This window comes from Stigmatopora argus, chromosome 8 (assembly GCF_051989625.1).
Source record: "Stigmatopora argus isolate UIUO_Sarg chromosome 8, RoL_Sarg_1.0, whole genome shotgun sequence".
NCBI classification, from domain to species: domain Eukaryota; kingdom Metazoa; phylum Chordata; class Actinopteri; order Syngnathiformes; family Syngnathidae; genus Stigmatopora; species Stigmatopora argus.
Genome location: NC_135394.1, coordinates 11,344,608 through 11,364,088, shown reverse-complemented (window position 1 = coordinate 11,364,088; position 19,481 = coordinate 11,344,608). Strand labels below are relative to the sequence as shown.

Sequence of the window (19,481 nt, the reverse complement as noted above, 5' to 3'; positions counted from 1 at the left end):
CGAAGCGACGACCACGTATGGAGCGTGGCGGTGGGGAAAGCTGCTGTGTATATAGCTGTAACCAGAGAGTACAGTAAAGAGTTACCTCTCCACTACAGCTGTGGATGGGATTATAGAGTTGGGTTGACAGCCAGTAAATTGGATTTTAGTCAAACCAGGAGGACGCAGTCCAGGATGGGAGGAGGGTGGGCTTTTGCGAATATATGGAGGCGAGGAAAGACGAGGGGAGTGCAACAGTGACCAAAATGAGAAATGTTATGATGGACGCGGACACTGGCAATCACTGACAGGAGGCATTCCATTTGCAATAGGTGATTTGATAAAAACACAAGCAGGAGAGGTTTGGGCAAGACAGGCTGTGTTTCCGTGAAGTGTTTCTATTGAGCTATAAAAGTTCGACCAGGTTGCCGCAATATTTTCGAGATTACTGTAATAAACCATAAGAAATCCCAAGAGTTGTCTTTCTGGTTTATTCCTCGCAAGGAAAAGAATGTACAACTTGACTAACTGACTAACACAAAAACTGAAGTAGTCACACTAAAACAGGCAAAATCATGTCTTTCCAATACAGTGATGCTTTGCCTTATTTGCAAAGTTAATTTGTTCGACCAATCTCGTTACTCCTTTAATGAATGAATCTTTCCCAGTTTCTCCTAAAGCACCACCATTTTACTTATTTGTTTTCATTGCTAATATTTCATATTGCAGTTCCTCATTAGCAACCCCATTTCAAATTTTGAAGCAGTTGTTTTTAGGGTCGGTGTTGTATAGAGTATATAGGCAAATCTGAATTTAGTTATGTTCCTTTTGGATAGTTTTCATGTGGCTACATGCTGAGTGGCAGTGAGCTCCAAAAATATTACTGATTCTAATTGAGGAGTGAGAATTCAGTATATGTTGGCCATTTCACTGAAACTATATGCTTGAAAAATAGGTTTAAGATTAGATGAAGCTGAACCTCATATTTGAATGAGTGAAATGGAGTTCCATTTTATTTTTGGGGACATACTTGCTGACTTGATGCAACTCAGCCTGTCTGAACTCAAAACACATACTCGCTCATCTTGACTAACATGTAACTCGTCTGGATTTGGACTCGACTCGGCCACAATAGGAAAGACTTATGACGTGCTTGAGACTCGGACCAAATGACTTACAACTCGCTTGTGATTCGGATCAGAGCAACTCGTGCAATCATCTGGTATGCAGTTTTAAAGTAATTGAATACTCAACATGAATAGCATGTATCACACCCGTTCATATTCTGCACATCATATCCGTCAGCCAACTGTTGCGTTGCGGTGTAACTTGTATTCTACACAGTGTACACACGTGTCTGCAATGCAAAGGCAAACGTGTTCGAGCCGAAGCCGAAATTAGATAAATGAGAGGAGAAGCTTTAACTGGCTGCTAATAGTGACAACATGCATGCAGACGAGGGGGAGTATCGCCATATTAAACTGGCTTTAGGAAACATCTCCCCCTGTTGGAGGGAATCATTGCGAGCAATGACAATGCTGGCGCGCATCTTTGTCCTGAATAGTAAAAAAAAATCAGTGCAGTACAAGAAGGCAAATGATATTGCAAAGTATTATCAATAGTAGCATTAGTAGTGTACAGTTGTCTGTGAGGACACTGTTAGTTACCCAGCAACTACTGTATACGTATTACAGTTATGCCACTACCCTGCAGAAATGTGATGGTATAGTGGAAAAAAGGCGAAAACCCCCATATGGCATGTTTGTCTTTGAAAGACCCTTAGCAACCACCCTTTAACCAAATAAACCAACTCCTGACCCTCATTTTGATGATTCATGGAAAATTGGCATCACTAACCTACTGCCCAAGATATTACATTCAATCGCTGATATTTGAGAGAAAGAAGTGAAAGTTTCAGAGCCAAGTTTATTCAAAAACCATTTCAAAAACACTGAAAATATTGCATCTACTGGCCGTCATGTTTCATTTTGACAGTGTATGAGAAGTGTCTCATTAATTACATCAAGCATGATAGATGAAACACTGTTATTACTATGTTATTTAGTGGTCGAGCAGCTCACCCACATTTGGCTAACATAGGAAGGAGTTGTCATGCAGTTTTTTTAGTTTAGCTCAAAAGCCTCCAATCTCCATTCTGTCTCTCATTTCCCTTTCCCTTTATGGGACACTATGTCTTCTCCCCCACACCGGGATGGCCAGCTCGCAGCGTGCCGGGGTCATGTGTGACAATGCTGCGAGTCACGTAGTGGCGCGATGGTGAGATAATTGCCATGTGATAAAGAGATGATTGCCTGCTGGCACTGCGGGAGGAGCACTGCCATAAGGTTGCAATAAAAAAAATAGAAAAAAAATATGCCCCACAATAAAATGAATGCTGCTGGAAGCCGTACAACTTTCTTTTCCTCCCTTTTGTTCCCTGTCATCTGCCTTTTGTTCTCTTCTTTTCACCTCTTTTGGATAAAATAGGATGTAATGTACTCTAAAGCAGAAATTGTGTCGTGTCAAATAATATACTTTAACTTATTTGTTAAGAAAATTTCACGTATATTACTATAGCAGTAATCTGTGGTAAATTTCCAACATTGTGAATATATATAAAAAATATAAACAAATAAACAACCTGCATGATACAATCCGTAGTATTCTAAGTATAATGATTCTTGTAAGCTTGACAGTATTTAAAGCTTATTAGGCCATCATAATAGACTTAAAGTAATCTCTAAAGAGGTCTGGTGGCACTGTCACACCGTGCACTTTGTTTCTGAGCCATTGCTTTTGTTCCTGTTTTTTTTTCTCCCTTGCTGCCTTTTTTTCAGCGTAACCTCCTTTTAAAAGCTCAATTCATCTTATTGAGAAAGAAACAGATGATCCCCATTTGCCACCTTGATAAAATTATGCAAATGACAAAAGGCATTAATAGATAGCGGATATGCGGCTAATGGATGAAACGCCAGCGTTGGGGATTCTGCGGCGGGACAGCCACTTTCACGTTACCTGACAGCAGCACTGAGAGAAAATAATTGACTTTTTCCCCCCCACACCACCACCAGCCCCACCGTTATTATTGCTGGGTCTGCCATGCAAATATAGCCGTGGCGAGCGGTTGCCCTGTTCATTGTCTTCTCTTAGATTATCGTCATTTGCATTTGCATTACTGGTGGAGGACTTGGATTTCTCCTTGGGCCAATCAGTTCTGGACCGTTGTCGTATTGACTTGCTGCAACAACCCATCGTGCTGAGAACTGGCCAATCGAACGAGTTCCGTCCTAAAAAAAAGAAGTTCTTTTTGGAGGAAAAACTACCTAATGTAGTTCATCATAACAACTCAATCGTGAAAATCTCTGAATTAATTGGGCTTTTATAGCCACTATGTAAAGTTCTAACTGGAGAAACTATACTTTTGCTCTTCACTTAACTGAAAACCACCTTGTTCTTAAAAAATACTCTGCAAAGAAAAGAAAAACAAAACAGTTTTCCGCATTGAAACATTTTTGTCCATTTTCACCGAGCAGAGACATTTTCCTAGCGAGTGGGAGCATCTCCATCCCCTTGAGAAGTCCCTGAATCCAGGCAGTAATCAATAAGACTATATTTTTTAGCATAACTAGCAACTCAAATTCCAGAGCATGTTAGTAATTGAGTGGATGTCTCGAGGAAAAAATAAAACTGCAGTCAATGTCCACCCTCTGGACAACTCACCCCTTCCCCCTTAGATGAAAATCGATAGGCCTTCATTCATTCTGCATTTCTGCTTAGCATGAGACGAACAGCACTTTCATCAAAATGTAGCCTAAAGTGTTTATTCATATACTTGCATGCACTGCTACCCTGCATGGTAATAACCTGTGCCCCCATCTCTTTAATACATTAGCACACGGGTTATAGAGTTGCCATGCAAAGCACATGTCTTAGTGTTTTAGCCAAACGCACTATACAGTATTACAATGGCTCACCATCATTATAACCATGATAGTGATGTTAAATAACTTCAACATATTTGATTCAAAATGGTTATACACAGACAAATGAATACATTGATGCTGATATAACTGAAGGATTGTCAGTGAGCAAACACAAATAGAATTGGAAGCTACTTTATCAACCAGGTTTATTCGTTTTAGATATTGTAGTTGAGCATATGTAATTTTATTAAGTCGCTATTCCATTTAGTGTCTTGAAATAGCTTTAGATAGGTGGAAACCAGCATATATTGCATTTTTAGCTTGAAAATGAAAAATATTGGACGTTTGGTTGCCGGACGTTTGGTCACGGACGTTTGGTCACGGACGTTTGGTCACGGACGTTTGGTCACGGACGTTTGGTCGCCCGGACCCAAACAACCGCCGACCAAACGTCCGGTAACAAAACAAGGTAAAACAACATGGTCTACGCATCAATAAAAGCTAACAATGGCCCTGAGCAGTTTCACTGAGCGGACGTGTAAGTGTATGAGTTTGTATGTACATGAGTTGTCCCCTTAGGAAGGGACGTCAGTCAGGGTCTTAACAAGTTCTCCAACAAAAAATAATAAAAGTCCGGGATATTTGGAGCTTTTCTTTAGCCTAATAATTAATAGGGCATTAAGTATGACTAAATAATAATTCGCAGTTTGTATTTAGGGAATTTGAGCAACAATTTTAAATGAAAATTATCAATAACCTTTCGGGCGACCAAACGTCCGGCGACCAAATGGCCGAGTACCCTGTTAACCCTTCTTTAAATGCCATTTTCTAAGCACGTGGTGACCTGGAGTCTCTCCCAGCTGACTTTGGGCTAAAGGTGTACCCACCCATATGGGTAACCAGCCAATAACTGGGCTCTTCAAAAATTCCTAAAAAAATCTGTAAATGTGGTGCCTGAAACATGCGGAGATTTGCTGCATTTTCTGTTGAAGTTTCCAAGGAGAGCACATTGCAACTCCTGTGCAAACTTTGCCTGTTCCCTTAGCGCACAGATAATGTGCACATGTCAACGTCTTGATTTGTATGAGAGCGAGAGCAGCTGGTGACAGGCTTCCTGCTGCCAACCCAGACAGATGCACTAAACATAGGCTGACAGGCTTCTCTTTTCTTCCCGCTTCCCTTTCTTCTACTCTGCTCCACTTTCTATTTCCTTTCCACTCTCCATCCATCATCCTCAACACATACGTCCCTCCCTCCCGTCCTTCACCACGCACTATATTTTCCCCGTTACCATCTGTCCTCCTCTCACCTGGGTACCCTCACCCCTCGCTCTTCCGTGTCCCTCTTCTTTAGCTCATGCAGCAGCAGGCGGCCATCATGGCGGCAAGCCATGGCGGTTACCTGACGCCGAGCGTGGCTGCCTTCCCCGCCACGCAGATCCATCAGATGGGAGCGCTCAACATTAACAGCCTGCCACCCACCCCTATGACCCCGGTGTCGGGTGAGTTTCATCAAGCCTTGGGTGAGCACTCCGTTTTATTCCCTTTCCTTGGGTCTCAGTATCTGTGATTGGTTGTGTTTTTGTTCTTTTTATGCACCAACTTTGAAATCTTTTTTGTACTTGTATGTTTCAAAACATTTAGGAGGAAATGCTTAGTTTGTGTGTAAACATGTGAATAGCAGAATAGTGAGCTTTATGACCCTTATACACATTTGTGAACAATCACAAGTATTCCATTTGGATTCATCTATTTACTTTGATGGAAACACAAAGAAAAATGAGTAAAGCATCACCACAATGGATCTAGTGTGTACAATGCCCGAGAGCTCCTGCACAGCAGTTATGTTCACTGCATGACTATTACACGTTTGAGTAGGTACATGTATAATTAGGTATCACGAGAAAAATAAAGGTCCTACTGTTGGTGCCAGGATTAGCAATTATTCAGTAAAAAATTGGGCCTTGGTAGGACATAGATTCACTAATGCTCACAGGTGATTTGTCTTAAAACTGGATTCGCTTCACGCTACCCTGCCACATCCTAAACTGACCTATCTTCCCACTTCCTATCCTGTTGCTTACTAATTGTACCTCTTTCGCTTATGGTTTCCCCTTAGTAAAGCTATTCGTTAATAGGTTGGAACACTGCTTAGAGCTACGTCGCATATAAAGTAGTTTTTGTTTTGTTTTGTTTTTATCACAGCACTCTCAGTTGTTACGTTCCCTTGGTCACTTTAAACCCGCTTCTGTTCAGCTGCATTTTCTGAATAGTAAACATAATTTAAACATCTACAAAGGGAGTATTCCAAACCCCCGTGTGGCCCATGAAATGTTTTAGCCTTTAAATACACACTGATTAACTACTCTGCATGTCTAAGCAGCTAAAATGGACAGCTTAAGAAAAAAAGACAGGGAAAAATAGCACATAAATAGCCATGAACCCATGTTACAACCATGGATTTAAAAATTAACAAACAAACAACAACTCATTACACTAGCCTACACAACACACTTAAAACGGATTTAACATCAGAAATAGCAATATGTACAGAATTGGAATATGTTATCAGGCTTCACAACTTGAGAAAATTGTTGAATGAGACTTTTTTTTCAGTAGCGGGTGCAGATATAAATAATAATAGATACATATTAAATACATTTCAAATTAATATGGGTTACTTAGGCCACCGACTCCACCTTCAGATATCTAGCTTCACGTCTGACAGCGCACATTCTCATGACAGTTGCGCAGCAAATCTAAATGTGATGGTTTCAAGACTTAATTTTATTTTTTGCATATGAAAATGTCGAGTCATATTTTAGGGGTGTGTGAGCATTATGCATAGGATGATGAGAACGGCCTGAAGTCTGAGTCAGAGACACTAAATGCTTGAGATAAAAATATATACCTATCCTCTCTTTCATTCAAGCACTTCCAATAAACGAGACCATTTCAAATGTAGATGAAAATACACTTACAGTGAATTAAACCTACCACGACCTTTCTTCAATGAGATAGCACTTGACCAAAGTGATGCCTTTATTTCTCTTCTGTGAAATAAAAGGAAGATAGACTCCACACACACACACACACACACACAAAAACCATAGGTGAATGTGCAGTGAATTATTTGTCAATTGTATTCCATTCTGCATTGCTTTTATGAAAGAGTGCCGTACTTGCAAAATATCAGTCACTTTTACAAGGGAAAAACTGTTTAAGTACTGTTTAGGGAGTTGGGGAAAAAACATTTTTCTCTTTCTCAAACCTGATCATCCTTTTAACAGCAAGAGAACAGGGAGGAACTCTTTTGGGTCGATCATGTCCTTTAAATAGACAGTGTCTTTGTCAATTGTTCTTGCCCTCAGAATAAGTTTGGCTAGTTACTTCATCTTGTGCCTGCAGTCAGCCAGTTTACATTTTCACTTCTTGCGAAATGATGAGCACATCAGATTTCACCAAGAATGAGTGGCAGAGTCATTTGTCATGTCCTGAACCATTCTTTTAAGTCCTTTGGAAACTGTCGTGTCTCTAGGCAATATCAGCGAAAAGCGAGTTTGGACTCTTGTCTCAAACGTCCGACCTATTTCCCCTTCAAGTTTGTTGTGCTTACAGTATCTCCAGGGTTCTGCTTATAAATGCCAAGCACAGCAAATAACCCAATGCCGTCGTCCTGTAGTGCTTGTTTTTTTTTAAGTATTTGTCCTTTTCATGGCAGACAAGACAGAGCAATTAGGTGTTTATTGTATTTTTTAACAGGCAACCAGGATGAAACAAAAAAAAAGCAGCCATTGAGACACTTTGCATCATAAAAAATGATTTATTTACAAAAGTTGATTTACCATGTATACATTATTGACAAAAAAACATTTCAAAGTAAACTAAGGCCAACACAAAAACATTTCTTACTTGAAAAGTCACAAAATGTAATAATTTGCCTAAGCCCCCTTCCTCATAAAAATGATGAGGAGCTAATATCAATGTTGTAGACCACCCCAACTCGATAATTGCAAGAAAACACTTCCAGAGTTGGAAGAAGCGAGCTCTAAGTTCACTTTCTCGCCATTTTTTTTGCAAGTATGTCCCTAAAATGGTCTTCCAATGTCTGTCCAACACTTACCCTAATCAATATGATAAACATATCTCCAAGCATCTCAGAGCAGAATATAATAACCTACAATCTCAGTCACCATACTTTTCCTTCTTATGCTTCTTACATTACCTTGCCACCCTACCCCATAGTCCAGATTTATGAAGTATACGGGAAATTGTTGTTGCATGTACTGAACAACCCGTATTTGCCAGAAATTCCTGAAGCTCCTTTAATGTTGCCGTTGGCCTCTTAACAACCTCCCGGACCAGTTCTTTTCTCGTCTTTTCATCTATTTTGGAGGGACGTCCACTTCTTGGTAGAGTCACTGTTGTGCCATTTTTCTTCCACCTCACAAGGACACTCTTCACTGTGTTCCACGGTATGTTTAATGCCTTGGAAATTCTTTTGTACCCATCTCCCGACTGGTACCTTTGGACAATCAGATCCCTCTGATGCTGTGGAAGTTCTCGGCCGTGGAAGCTCTTAGTACACCGTGGCTGCACACAAATAACAGGAAATCTTCTAGATAATCTGAACTTCATTGAATGTGAATCAGAAATTGTTTCAGTTGCGGACTAACTACTGTTTAAAAAAAGTTGAAAATATGATCGCCTAATTCTAAACACAGCCACTCTGCCACTAACACACTTATTTTGGATTTGCCTCTCAAAAAAGATTTTTTTCATACATATCAACCTGGCTAGGATCCCAATCTACTAGGATAACAGTATTTTTTACATTTTCTTTCATATTTAATACCTTTTTTTTGGTCTGCCCTTAGTGTAATGAAATACATAATTACCATTTGACACAGAAAAGACTCTGTGGTGTAAGAAAATGAATCTTCTGCCTGGTGTTCTTCTTCCTCTAACATTACCAAAGAGAGAGGACTCTGCTGCTCAGTGTTCTGAAACAATAGAATATCTTCAATCATTTGCATACAGTAATTCATTCATACACTTATTTAAATATATAACATATATATGAGCATCTATTGGACATATACACAGTAGCATAAAATAGTCTGGGTAAGCCCAGGGTAACTAAACATTTGCATTGATGGACACGCCCATTTAAATGTTTTTTTTTCTGTATCTAAAAAAGAAATGGGCAAAAAAAAATTCTATTCATGTTTAGGTAATGTAATTGTAAGGCATAAGTACCATTTCACATGCATAACTATCTTCACTGTAAGAAAAGGAATCTGCTTCTGACTGGTGCACATCAGCTAAACTTTTCCTGGAAAGACACATTGGCTGCTCTGTGTTCTGAAACAAAGAAAAGTCAAATATATAAAGTGAATACGTACCCACACTACTTTAGTTTTAATACCATAATTGGCTGTGTTTTTTGGCACAATTCATTATGCATGGTTAAACCTTGGGCCTTTTGTATTAGCTAATCCTACTTGACAAACGGAAGCAGTACTTGCTTTATTTCCACATCCATTGCCAGCGTTGGTTGTGGTTCCAGTGCTATCAGACTTATGTCTGGTACCTGTGAACATATAAATAATAGGTTTATAATTTCTACAGAAGAGATTCCTAAAAAGCACAATATTGTAGCGCTATATAAACTTGTTTTTATCTCTACCTCTGCTTTTCTTATATTAATCTGCAGTTTCCTGATAAGACACTGCAGTTACGTCTGTGTAATGTGTAAATTAAATACTGCAGCCTACATTAAAGATGACTACATATCAAACCACAAATTGAATATAAAATTGGAAAGATTTCCCTCCAAAGATCATCACATTATACAAAATATAACACCAACAATGTCGGCAAAAAGTATACCATTTCATCATGTCTCAAAGTACACAAAGCTACACCTTGCAAAGTTTTGTTCCGCCTACAAAATTTCTAGTGTCTGTTGTCATTGTGACATATTGGCTCACCTTTCGATTGTTCATTATTTGTGTCAGAAAAGTGTGACATTGGAGCAATGTGGCTTCCTGCTTGTGATTTTTCACAGTGGCTGTGACCAGATACTTCTTTTTTGATGTCGGGGAACTCAGAGTCCTGCTGCTCAGGAAATATATTTTTACTGACGTCTGCAGGACACAAGATGACAAACAAACAGTTTGGAAACGTCAAGTAGTGGCTTTGAGGTGCAATATTCTTTACACTATATAAATATGGAAACTAGGAAGCACATTGTGAAACGTGGATTATGAATATTAACTATAGTGACTTTATTTTAAAAGGCCATCTTAACCTCACAGCTCTGAGATTGAGGGTTCAATCTGAAGTTCGGAGCTTCTTGTGTGGAGTTTGCATGTACTCCCTGGATTTGGTGGGTTTTTGCTGGGTAGTCCAGTTTCCACCCACATTTCAAAAGCATGTGTGGTAGACTTATTGAACTCTATATATTGCTCCCAAGTGTGAGTGAGAGCGTGAATGCTTGTCGTCTTCTTGTGCCATGCGATTGGCTGGTTGTCGATTCAGGGTGTCTGCCCTCGTTGGCTGGAATAGGCTCCAGCACCCTCTGCGAGTGTTAGTATGTAAAGTGGATGAATGGATCTTAACTTTTTATAGGATACTCATTTAATATACCCAATCCATTTTGACAGGTAGGGCTAGCAACAGACGTGAGCATTCAGTCACACTTGATTTAAGTAAATTTAACGTCAGGTGTTGTCAATGGCAAGCAACGAGTAAAATACTATAAAATTACTGTTCTCACTTTTCCTGCATACAAGGTTAAGTTTGTCAGATAAAAGACGATCCCTTACATTTGTAGTAGTGCTATCGAGATTATTATTCATACTGATTTGGGTAATTGAAGGCTTATGTGCATCTCATGGTGTTATTTGTAAATTTTAGACGTGTTTGTTTTGAAAAGAGCAGCTATCGGAGACTACTAACCTGCTCCCCGTGAGCCCACTCGATTCGCCTTGGAAACGGCATTTAACAACAATCGTTGCTCCTGGTTGTCCATTTTAAATTGGCAGAGCTCTTCTTCGTACTCCTCCTTCACACTGATTGCACGCATTGTCACAGGATATCCACAAAACGTAAACCCTGCTTATCGCGACGCAATAACAAGCGCGTCTCCGTGTTCGCAGCTCGGAAGCTAAGCTAAGCTATGCTGCCAAGTAAAGCTGCAGGGACAGCGGTTATCTGGGCACCGAAATGAAATCAACGCTCTTTTAGCCCTGCAAAATGACATCCACGGTTGCTGTATCGAAGCTCCGGGACGTGCAGTAATAATTTCGGGAGAAATTTTAGGCGATGCGGGTCGCTTCCCCACGAAGCGCGCATCGGGGCCTGATTCATTTGAGGAGGGGTTTGGAAATGATGATAACCGGGGTTGAAATGGGAAAGACGCTCTCCAGCCCAATCATACCATTAAAACCCCTCTAATTCAATAAATTAATTTAAAAAAATGTTTATGATAAGACGTTTCTCTCTACAAGTCAAACTATATTTTGTTAATATGACAAAAACAAACAAAATCATCATCAGTGGGACCTTTTTGTAGTGACTAATATATGAAAATATGATTAAAAAAATAGGATGCATATTGGTTTTGCTATGTATTGTAACAGTTTGTTTAACGTGAATAATGGATGTTAACTATAGTGACTTTTATTTTAAAAGGTCATCTTAATGGGACGTGCAGTAATAATTTATGGAAAACTATTAGGTGGTAAGCATCATGGGAGTTGTAGTTCTTATTATCAAAGGTCAAACTTTTTCATCTAATTTCAACACGATATAAGTATACATATTTATTCATGGTGGCCCAGTCATAGAGTGGTTAGCATTCCCGCTTTACAGTTATGAGAGCGGTGGTTTAGTCTGTGTGGAGTTTGCATGTTCTTCCAGGTCTGCGTGGGTTTTATCCGGGTACTCTGGTTTCCTCCCCCATCCAGAAAACATGCACGGTAGGGGGATTGAATGCTATAAATTGGATGTAGGCATGAATGAGTGTGTGAATGGTAGTTCAACTAAAGTGGGAGGGATATATCTTGTTTTTACTCCTTTCCATTGTAAATTAAACTCACCATGAATTAGGAATATTTCCACTCGTGAAAACATTTAACCTTTGTGGAAGTGTGAAATTGTTTCAAGGTCAAAAGAACATCTGTTCAACTGGCAATTTTACAATATTCCCCGCGTAGAAACAAAAGGAGAACATTTTTAATTTAATGTGGCAAACAGGATTTGTACAATGAGTGACTTTGAGTTACTTAGCGTCTTATGTATCACTTTTGCTTATTCATATTGTTTTACTTTAGCAAGAGTAAGAGAAAAGGGGGGACTTTGTAATTGCCTCAACAAAAGCAAGATGAGAAATAAATAATAGAGCATCCAAGTCTTTGTTGTTCGCCGCTCACCTACTTTGTCAACACTGCGGCATGGACTGATTTGTAAGACTTGGCTAACTTTTAACCAATCAGTGTCAGGCTGAGTTGCTATCACAAACGTACAGCATCCTGGATCTAGTTTAATGCTATTTATCAAACTACGTCTTCTCATTATTATTATTTTCTTTTTTCAAACCCCCTGAATTGAAATTCAGTTTGCCTCCCTACCAGAAAGGCACTTTGCCTTTTATTCACAGCCTGCCATGGTGGTCCTGCCTCATTTTATTCAGTACAGTCAGTGAATTTAAATATACAGAAAAGACACAATCAATGCAACGACCTCAATTAACCCCTCTTTTATCAAACATGCTGCACTTGAAGTCAAACGAGCCATCCGCCTGTCTCTTTTAAAGTGAAAAAAATGCACTTTAAATAAAAATAGATAATGCTTATGTGCATATTTACAATACAGTTTGTGCACACTATGTTAGTGTTGGCCAAAAATAGAGATGCGCATCCATTGAATCAATCATGTTGATCAAGTGTCCACTATTCAATGTTTGCAGCCTCTCAGAGATTGTGATTAATGGTAGATTGTAATTCTGATGGATTAAGCAGTTGCGGTGCTCATTATGAAGATTCATTTTCCAGCACATTGCATGGACTCACAAACTATTTTATTAGCTACACAACACGATCCAACTTGTGTAATACAAGATTTAAAAAAACATTTTCTTATTAGGAATGCAAGGATTAGATTCACATGGGGTTCATTTTTTTGCCCCTTTCATGTAGCAAATCATTATAAAAAATTGTGATTTTTTCTCTTTCTACAAATGGAAGCAATCATCTGTTTCTGTACACTAATTAACTTAAATATGAAATGACATAGCATCATGTGTCATTGTAGGCGCCATTATTACAACATACCAGATGTGTCAGCTGTAAAAGTTTAGTGTGTAGTTAAAAGCGAAAGCACTCCCCTATGCAGCAGAATATTTCAAAAGCATTTGAAAGGGGAAAGGAACAAAAGCTGACGTCCGCTGACAAGAAACAAATGGTTGAAGGGTGCAGAAAGAAAGTTAGTGAGGAGTTAGAAAGATTTTGAAGCCGAGTGCATGTGCGACAACCAGTAGTGTAATAAATAAAGAATAAAAAGGCTTCTGAAGTCTTACTTCTAAAGCGCTCTTGTAAGGCAAATATTGCGCAGCAACACAAAGGAAAGAATCAGAACATGAGAAATTTGACATTTATCTATTCAATGATGATTATTTCGTAATTTTGTATGTGGAATTGTTCAACGCATATGGTTGAATATGGTGATGATTAATTCCATTGTGCAGGGCCGAGTAATGCATGCGTCTATATCAGGGGTGGGCAAACTATTCCACAATGGGCTGCAGTGGGTGTGGGTTTTCTTTCCAACCTATAAGAGAAAACTTGCACCAATTTGGTATTTTAGAAGTGCAATGTGTGGATTGCAGTTAGTTGCTTTTTGTTTTAGCACAACCCTGATTAGTAAAACTGTGTGTTGGATCGGTTCGAACAAAAACGTGCACCAACGGGGTTTGCCCACCCCTAGTCTGTATGAACACTTTCTGTTTCTGCACATAGACCAAGAAGATTTTTTTCTTCCACATCAACAATTACAATTTTTACCGTATTTTCACCACTATACGGTGCATCATATTTTTAGCCGCAGTGTCAGTAACGAGTGCTATATCTGTATTTTACACACACAAAGGACGCACCGTTTTTATAGACGCAGCCAGGCATGGAAAAACATACACCATCTTAAAAATACATGCTACACACACAATAAAAACACGTTTTTAAAAAGGCAACAGAAGCAAAACTGAGTTCGGTTGTACTTTATTTAGCCATTTTACAATGTACTCGCGTCATCATCACCCACAAATCCATCAAGGTCCTCATTTTCTGTGTCCGAATTGAACAATTTTCCAAATGAGTCATCGAATACGCTGAGTTTTATACGTTCGGCCAGGCGGCCACAATCCATTCGCAAATAGTAGCTAGCTAGTGTAACTATTCCAACGCTGTCTTCCATGCTTCGTAAAGCTGTGTCGATGTCGATGTCCAGGCCACAATCCATTGGGTGTGCTGACAAAAGAACTATATATCCCAGCAGTCACTGCGCAGTACTTTTTCTACAGGGAAAATAGTAGTGTCGGAGGCTGCCTGCCATAAATGTGAGAGCAGTAGAGGATGGTGTACCCTATCGACTGATTTATTTTATTTTATCGTGATAACAATTTTAGTATTGGTGTATATATAAAGCACACTGGATTATAAGGCGCCCTGTGTATTTTGGAGAAAAATTAAGACTTTTATGTGCGCCTTATAGTCGTGAAAATACGGTATTTATTTTATTTCTTTATTTTCCTAGCAGTCTGCCTAGTGGCATCACACTGCCCCTCAGGGGCAGTCTGGGCACTACGTCCTTGATTGTACTGTACTGCTCATCTTGAGTAGATCACACACTATAAAAATAGTGGTCGTTCAATTTTTATTCATATCAGCAGGGTCTGTGAACATTCTGCAAAATGATATGCAGTACCATGCTTTAGATGAAAAGTTAGAATTTTTGAGAGCTCCTATGGGCTTATGTTAAAATCTACAGGTGTATCAAATGTTATGGAGCACTGTATATATTTTTAGTGCGGTGAGAAGAGATTGTGACAAAGTAAGTGTGAATCTGATATGACTGAAGCAGCACCATTTATCTCCTTTGATCCTTCAAGACAAGTGTGTGTGTGTTGTGTGTGTGGAGGCGTGTGAGTGTATGTGTGGATACGCCACCACCTACTGATTACCTTTTATTATTCAACATAGTGTACCATTAATCCTTCACAGAAATCTGGGCTTTTGTGTGCGATTTCAAGGACCAGCATAAATATGAAATGTTTTATTTCCCACTCCGTTCATTAATATGAGTCGTGCTGCCTCGGGAGCGACTACATTATATTTTTTATTTACCGCACTTGTGGCTATGACTTATTCAGACACCACTGAGGAAATAAATAGCATGACTTGCAAGGCCATCCATGAAGTAGGCCAAGGATGTTTGACACTACTAAGAGACTGGATGATATCTGTCATGGCGAAGAGGAATAATTTAGTGCACTTTTAGAGGGGTTCAAACTTGCTGTCATGGAAATTATAGTACATTTTAGTAACATAATCACCAATAATTACCATGAGTTAATATTCCCATTTGTATGACTGAAAAATGAGGTTATTTTGAGGTGCCACAAAATGAGATGGAGTGTAGGATCTGACACTTGGGTCTTGTGTACGACACCTGTGCCAAATTGGAATCTGATTTTCAGGTACACCTCTGCTTTGATACCGTTTGTCTATGCATCAATTCACGGTCGCATTAACATAAAGCCCAGATCATCATTTAATGGAGAATCCGAGCTCAGCGCGCAACGTTGATCTCTGAAACGATCTGTGTAACCTTTCCGAAATTGAAACCAAAAAAAACAAAACAAAACCAAAAAAAATTGGACATTGGCGAGTCCAAAGGCACTTGGAGGTTAAGGGGGTTACTCGGAAAACAATGAGGCGTCCGTTTGATCAACAGATGCCGAGCATTTACTCGATAGGGCACGAGCCGTTTGCCAGATGGTTGCGCTGATTAGCACGTGTATCCTCACAATGATGCATGATGATACTTTTTGAAAATAATATCCCCCTCCCCGTCCACCAGCGTGTGGCAAAAGAAATAAAAGTCAAACAAAACAGGCGACGGAGTGCCAGGCTCGAGCAGGAAAAGGATGCTTTTGTTTCATACATGAGAAGTGGGTAATCTCATGTTCCTGCAGGAAGAATAAAATGGAAAAGATAAATGTCTTTGTCTTGAGAGTGAGTACAGCAGCATGCGCGATATTATGCAAAAGTTATTTTGAGGGAGGAACTATGTATGTTTAGCATTGCCTGGCAGCTAAATGTGTAGCATTGGCGTGTGAGTCGGAAAACTTAAAACATTCCTTTTTTTTCACAGGGAATAAACGAGAAAGATCAGTGTTTTTCGGAGTAGCATAGAAAATATAATATTTGGCTTTGAGGTTACTGCTAATTATCACTCTGTTTTTAAGCAATACCATTTGTGTAGTCAGAAATAACATCACAACATCCACAAAAAAAATGCGCAAACCTGTATCTAAATCTATTTTCTTTGAATTGAGGAAAAAAACGAAAATGTGCAAAAACATTTTTCCCCTTTGCAAGATTTGCATATTATCCAAAGTAAATGTGTGTCACGAGAGGAACACACATCAAACACGGTTAACGCTTGTAGCTATCGATATTCAAATACAAATAGTTTTCTTGGTGTGTCAGCTTGTCTAAGAAAGCCACTTTATTATTCTCTTCTAGTCATTTTCCCTTTGGTTAAAAAAAAAAACATGCATCACAATTTAAATCAGTTAGATGAAAGCATCTGTTTTGAGTGCTTATTACTTGCTCCAGCACCCGACAGTCCTCATGGCTGTAATGACTCTCAGACTCTCCCTTCCTGCTTGATTTGAATGTACAATTAGCATAATAAATACTTCTCTCGGACGACCTTTCCCCTTTTTGATGGCAATCACAGAAAACAGCAGCTCAAGAGTTTCTCCCATCTTGCAAGAACGCAAATATGAGTTTGCTTGCATAAAATGAACTGCACATATGTGAAGTATCAATTAAGACCTCCTTTGAAGCAAACTTGAAACAATTTCTATTATGGTTGGGGAAGCCTTTATTGTTGCAAAGTAGACATTATTTACTGTCAATTTTATTTATATATTGCGCCATTTCACAACAGACGTACTCCCAAGGCACACACTATACATTTGGAGTGGGTCTGGAACTATATATAGTCAGTCAGACATCAAGAAACCAACTGAATTCCAAAGAAAATAAGGTGTATTTTAGCAAAACTAACATTTAGTAGTAAGGTCAATTTAATGCTAAGATAACTTATTGTTTAAAGCACATGTGTCAAAGTGGTGGCCCGGGGGCCAAATCTGGCCCGCCCCATCATTTTGTGTGGCCCGGGAAAGTAAATGATGAGTGCCAACTTTCTGTGTTATGATGAAATTCAAATGAAGATTGTAGATTATTTCCTGTGTTTCCTCATTTTAAATCAATAATTGCAAACAATTTGTACTAATTTGAATGTCCAAAAATTATCTTTCGATTAGCACGATCGAGAAAGCTGTCAATTTATTAATCGATTAATTTTGGCAGCCTAGTTGGAAGACATAACGACCCTCCGGATGTAATCGAAACTACCATGTGGCCCGCGACAAAAAATGAGTTTGACACCCCTGGTTTAAAGGATGGTGCATGGTGTTTGCACGATGATAAAACAATCAAAACATTCTCCGTTTGTTACGAACTCCTTTTGCAGCCACATGTCAAGCCCTGGCACTTCTGTAATTGAACCTTAAAGGGGACGCGTGACCACCCCCAAGTGCATAACCTCCACCACAGTGTCACATGAGCCTACTAAAAACTGAAAAAACCTTATGATGAAGAGGCTGCATTATGAAGTGCTGGGGTTGAAGTGTGTGTGGCCTTTCCGTGGCAGGGTAGCCATCAACGGCTTAGTACGGGAGCAGCGGTCTCCAGGGTCTCGGTGGGAGAAGGGACAGAAGCAGCAGACTAATTCATCACAGTCCCACAGGAAACAAGCAATTGTGGGAAGGGACAGAAAAAAGAAAGAAAATAAGTGTAAAGGACGCAAAAGCTCTCAATGGACTAAGACTATTTCCCAGGTCAACCTACTTGTATGGCCCCTTAGGTATATAGGGCTCTCTCTACATGACATTGTCTTTTTATCGCAGACTCAAGAGTGCAAACATTTGGATATATTCACAAAAATAAATAGATGTAATCATATTTTAACTAAGGGAACTTTTCAGCAGACTCAAATGTCTTTTTTCCAAGCACTGTTTTTCTGTCATTATTTTGGTTTTGGTGCAACAAAATGCTCTAGAGCAGGGGTGTCAGACTCGAGTTAGTTCACGGGCCGCTTTAACGTCAATTTGATTTCACGTGGGCTGGACCATTTTAGATATAATATTTAGATATTTTTTTATAAATGGATTAAAAGAACTGGATTAAAAGCCCTGAATATTCAGTTTTTTATAGATCTAAAACAATGTTTATTTTACCTTTTTTATATATTTTTAGATTTTACAAAATGATTTTTGAACTAAAAACATAGAAAAAATTGATAAAAAATTACAATTATTGATTTAAAAGGGGGAAAATCAGGAAATTTAATATACATCTATACTCTTCATTTTAATTTGATCCTAAAACAGAAAGTCAGCACTCATGATTTACTTTCCCAGGCCACACAAAATGATGCGGCGGGCCAGATTTGGCCCCCGGGCCGCCACTTTGACACATGTGCTCTAGAGAAATTTAGTGTGTTGAGCATATTTTTTATAAAACTTGGCCTATTTTGTCCGAAGCCACGAGTGATGGTGCACCACAAATTCTTCAGGGCACATATTTTTGTTTTATATATGCTGAAAGTTAACTTTAAAAAAAATGGACATAAATGACTTATTCAGACACCAGAATGGAGAAAAACCCATGAGTGCACTGGTGACTAATGTGGATTGAGAAAATTGTTCTATTTGGGTTTTTTTCCCCCTACTTTTTCCTACTAATATTTTCTGTTTAGACAATTATTTACAGACTCTACTTTAACTCGAGAGCCACTCTATGCATGTAGATGTGGTGCATATTTTGATTTAAATTACCAAAGATATGGTCCATTGGGTATACGCAGAGAAGAATGGAAATGAGAGTTGGATGTAAGCAGGGAAAAGCAAGTCCATATGGGTATGTAGATGTTACGCAGCGGTGGCGATGTACAGCAATTTTACCATCTCATTAGCATAAACCTGGTGTGTGTGAAATTAATGTTATTGTTTACCCTCTGTGTGGACCTTTCGCATATGTGGGCCTCTGCCAAGGCGCAACAGCTCTACGGGTATGCGACATGTTGGTTTTCTGTGACAACCCCTGTACACACACACATGCACACATTCCCATCCTCCCTCATTCCCATCCAATCAGAGTGAAGGTTTCTGGATTGAGAGGTGGTTCTCAGGGGAACTGTACTTCAGAGAGCGCGGATGCTTCGC

At 39.2% G+C, this 19,481-nt stretch overlaps 2 protein-coding genes across 6 annotated transcripts in view; one reads left to right on the top strand and one right to left on the bottom strand.

Moving 5' to 3' along the window:
• celf5a (cugbp, Elav-like family member 5a) overlaps positions 1-19,481 on the top strand; it is a 198,517-nt gene that overhangs the window by 166,935 nt on the left and 12,101 nt on the right. For 2 of the 5 annotated variants that reach the window (XM_077606462.1, XM_077606458.1), the window contains exon 7: positions 5,256-5,424. In XM_077606462.1, the coding sequence (XP_077462588.1) occupies positions 5,256-5,424 (169 nt within the window). The remainder of the gene's footprint in view (positions 1-5,255; positions 5,425-19,481) is intronic. The other 3 variants (XM_077606461.1, XM_077606460.1, XM_077606459.1) reach the window with 2 other exon arrangements.
• On the bottom strand, positions 7,936-11,313 carry LOC144078420 (uncharacterized). The gene is made up of 6 exons (XM_077606463.1): positions 10,865-11,313; positions 9,895-10,050; positions 9,430-9,494; positions 9,161-9,265; positions 8,800-8,904; positions 7,936-8,494 (listed from the first exon to the last, which is right to left on the bottom strand). Exons 1-6 carry the CDS (start codon positions 10,989-10,991, stop codon positions 8,123-8,125), a joined length of 930 nt encoding a protein of 309 aa, XP_077462589.1. The 5' UTR covers positions 10,992-11,313; the 3' UTR covers positions 7,936-8,122.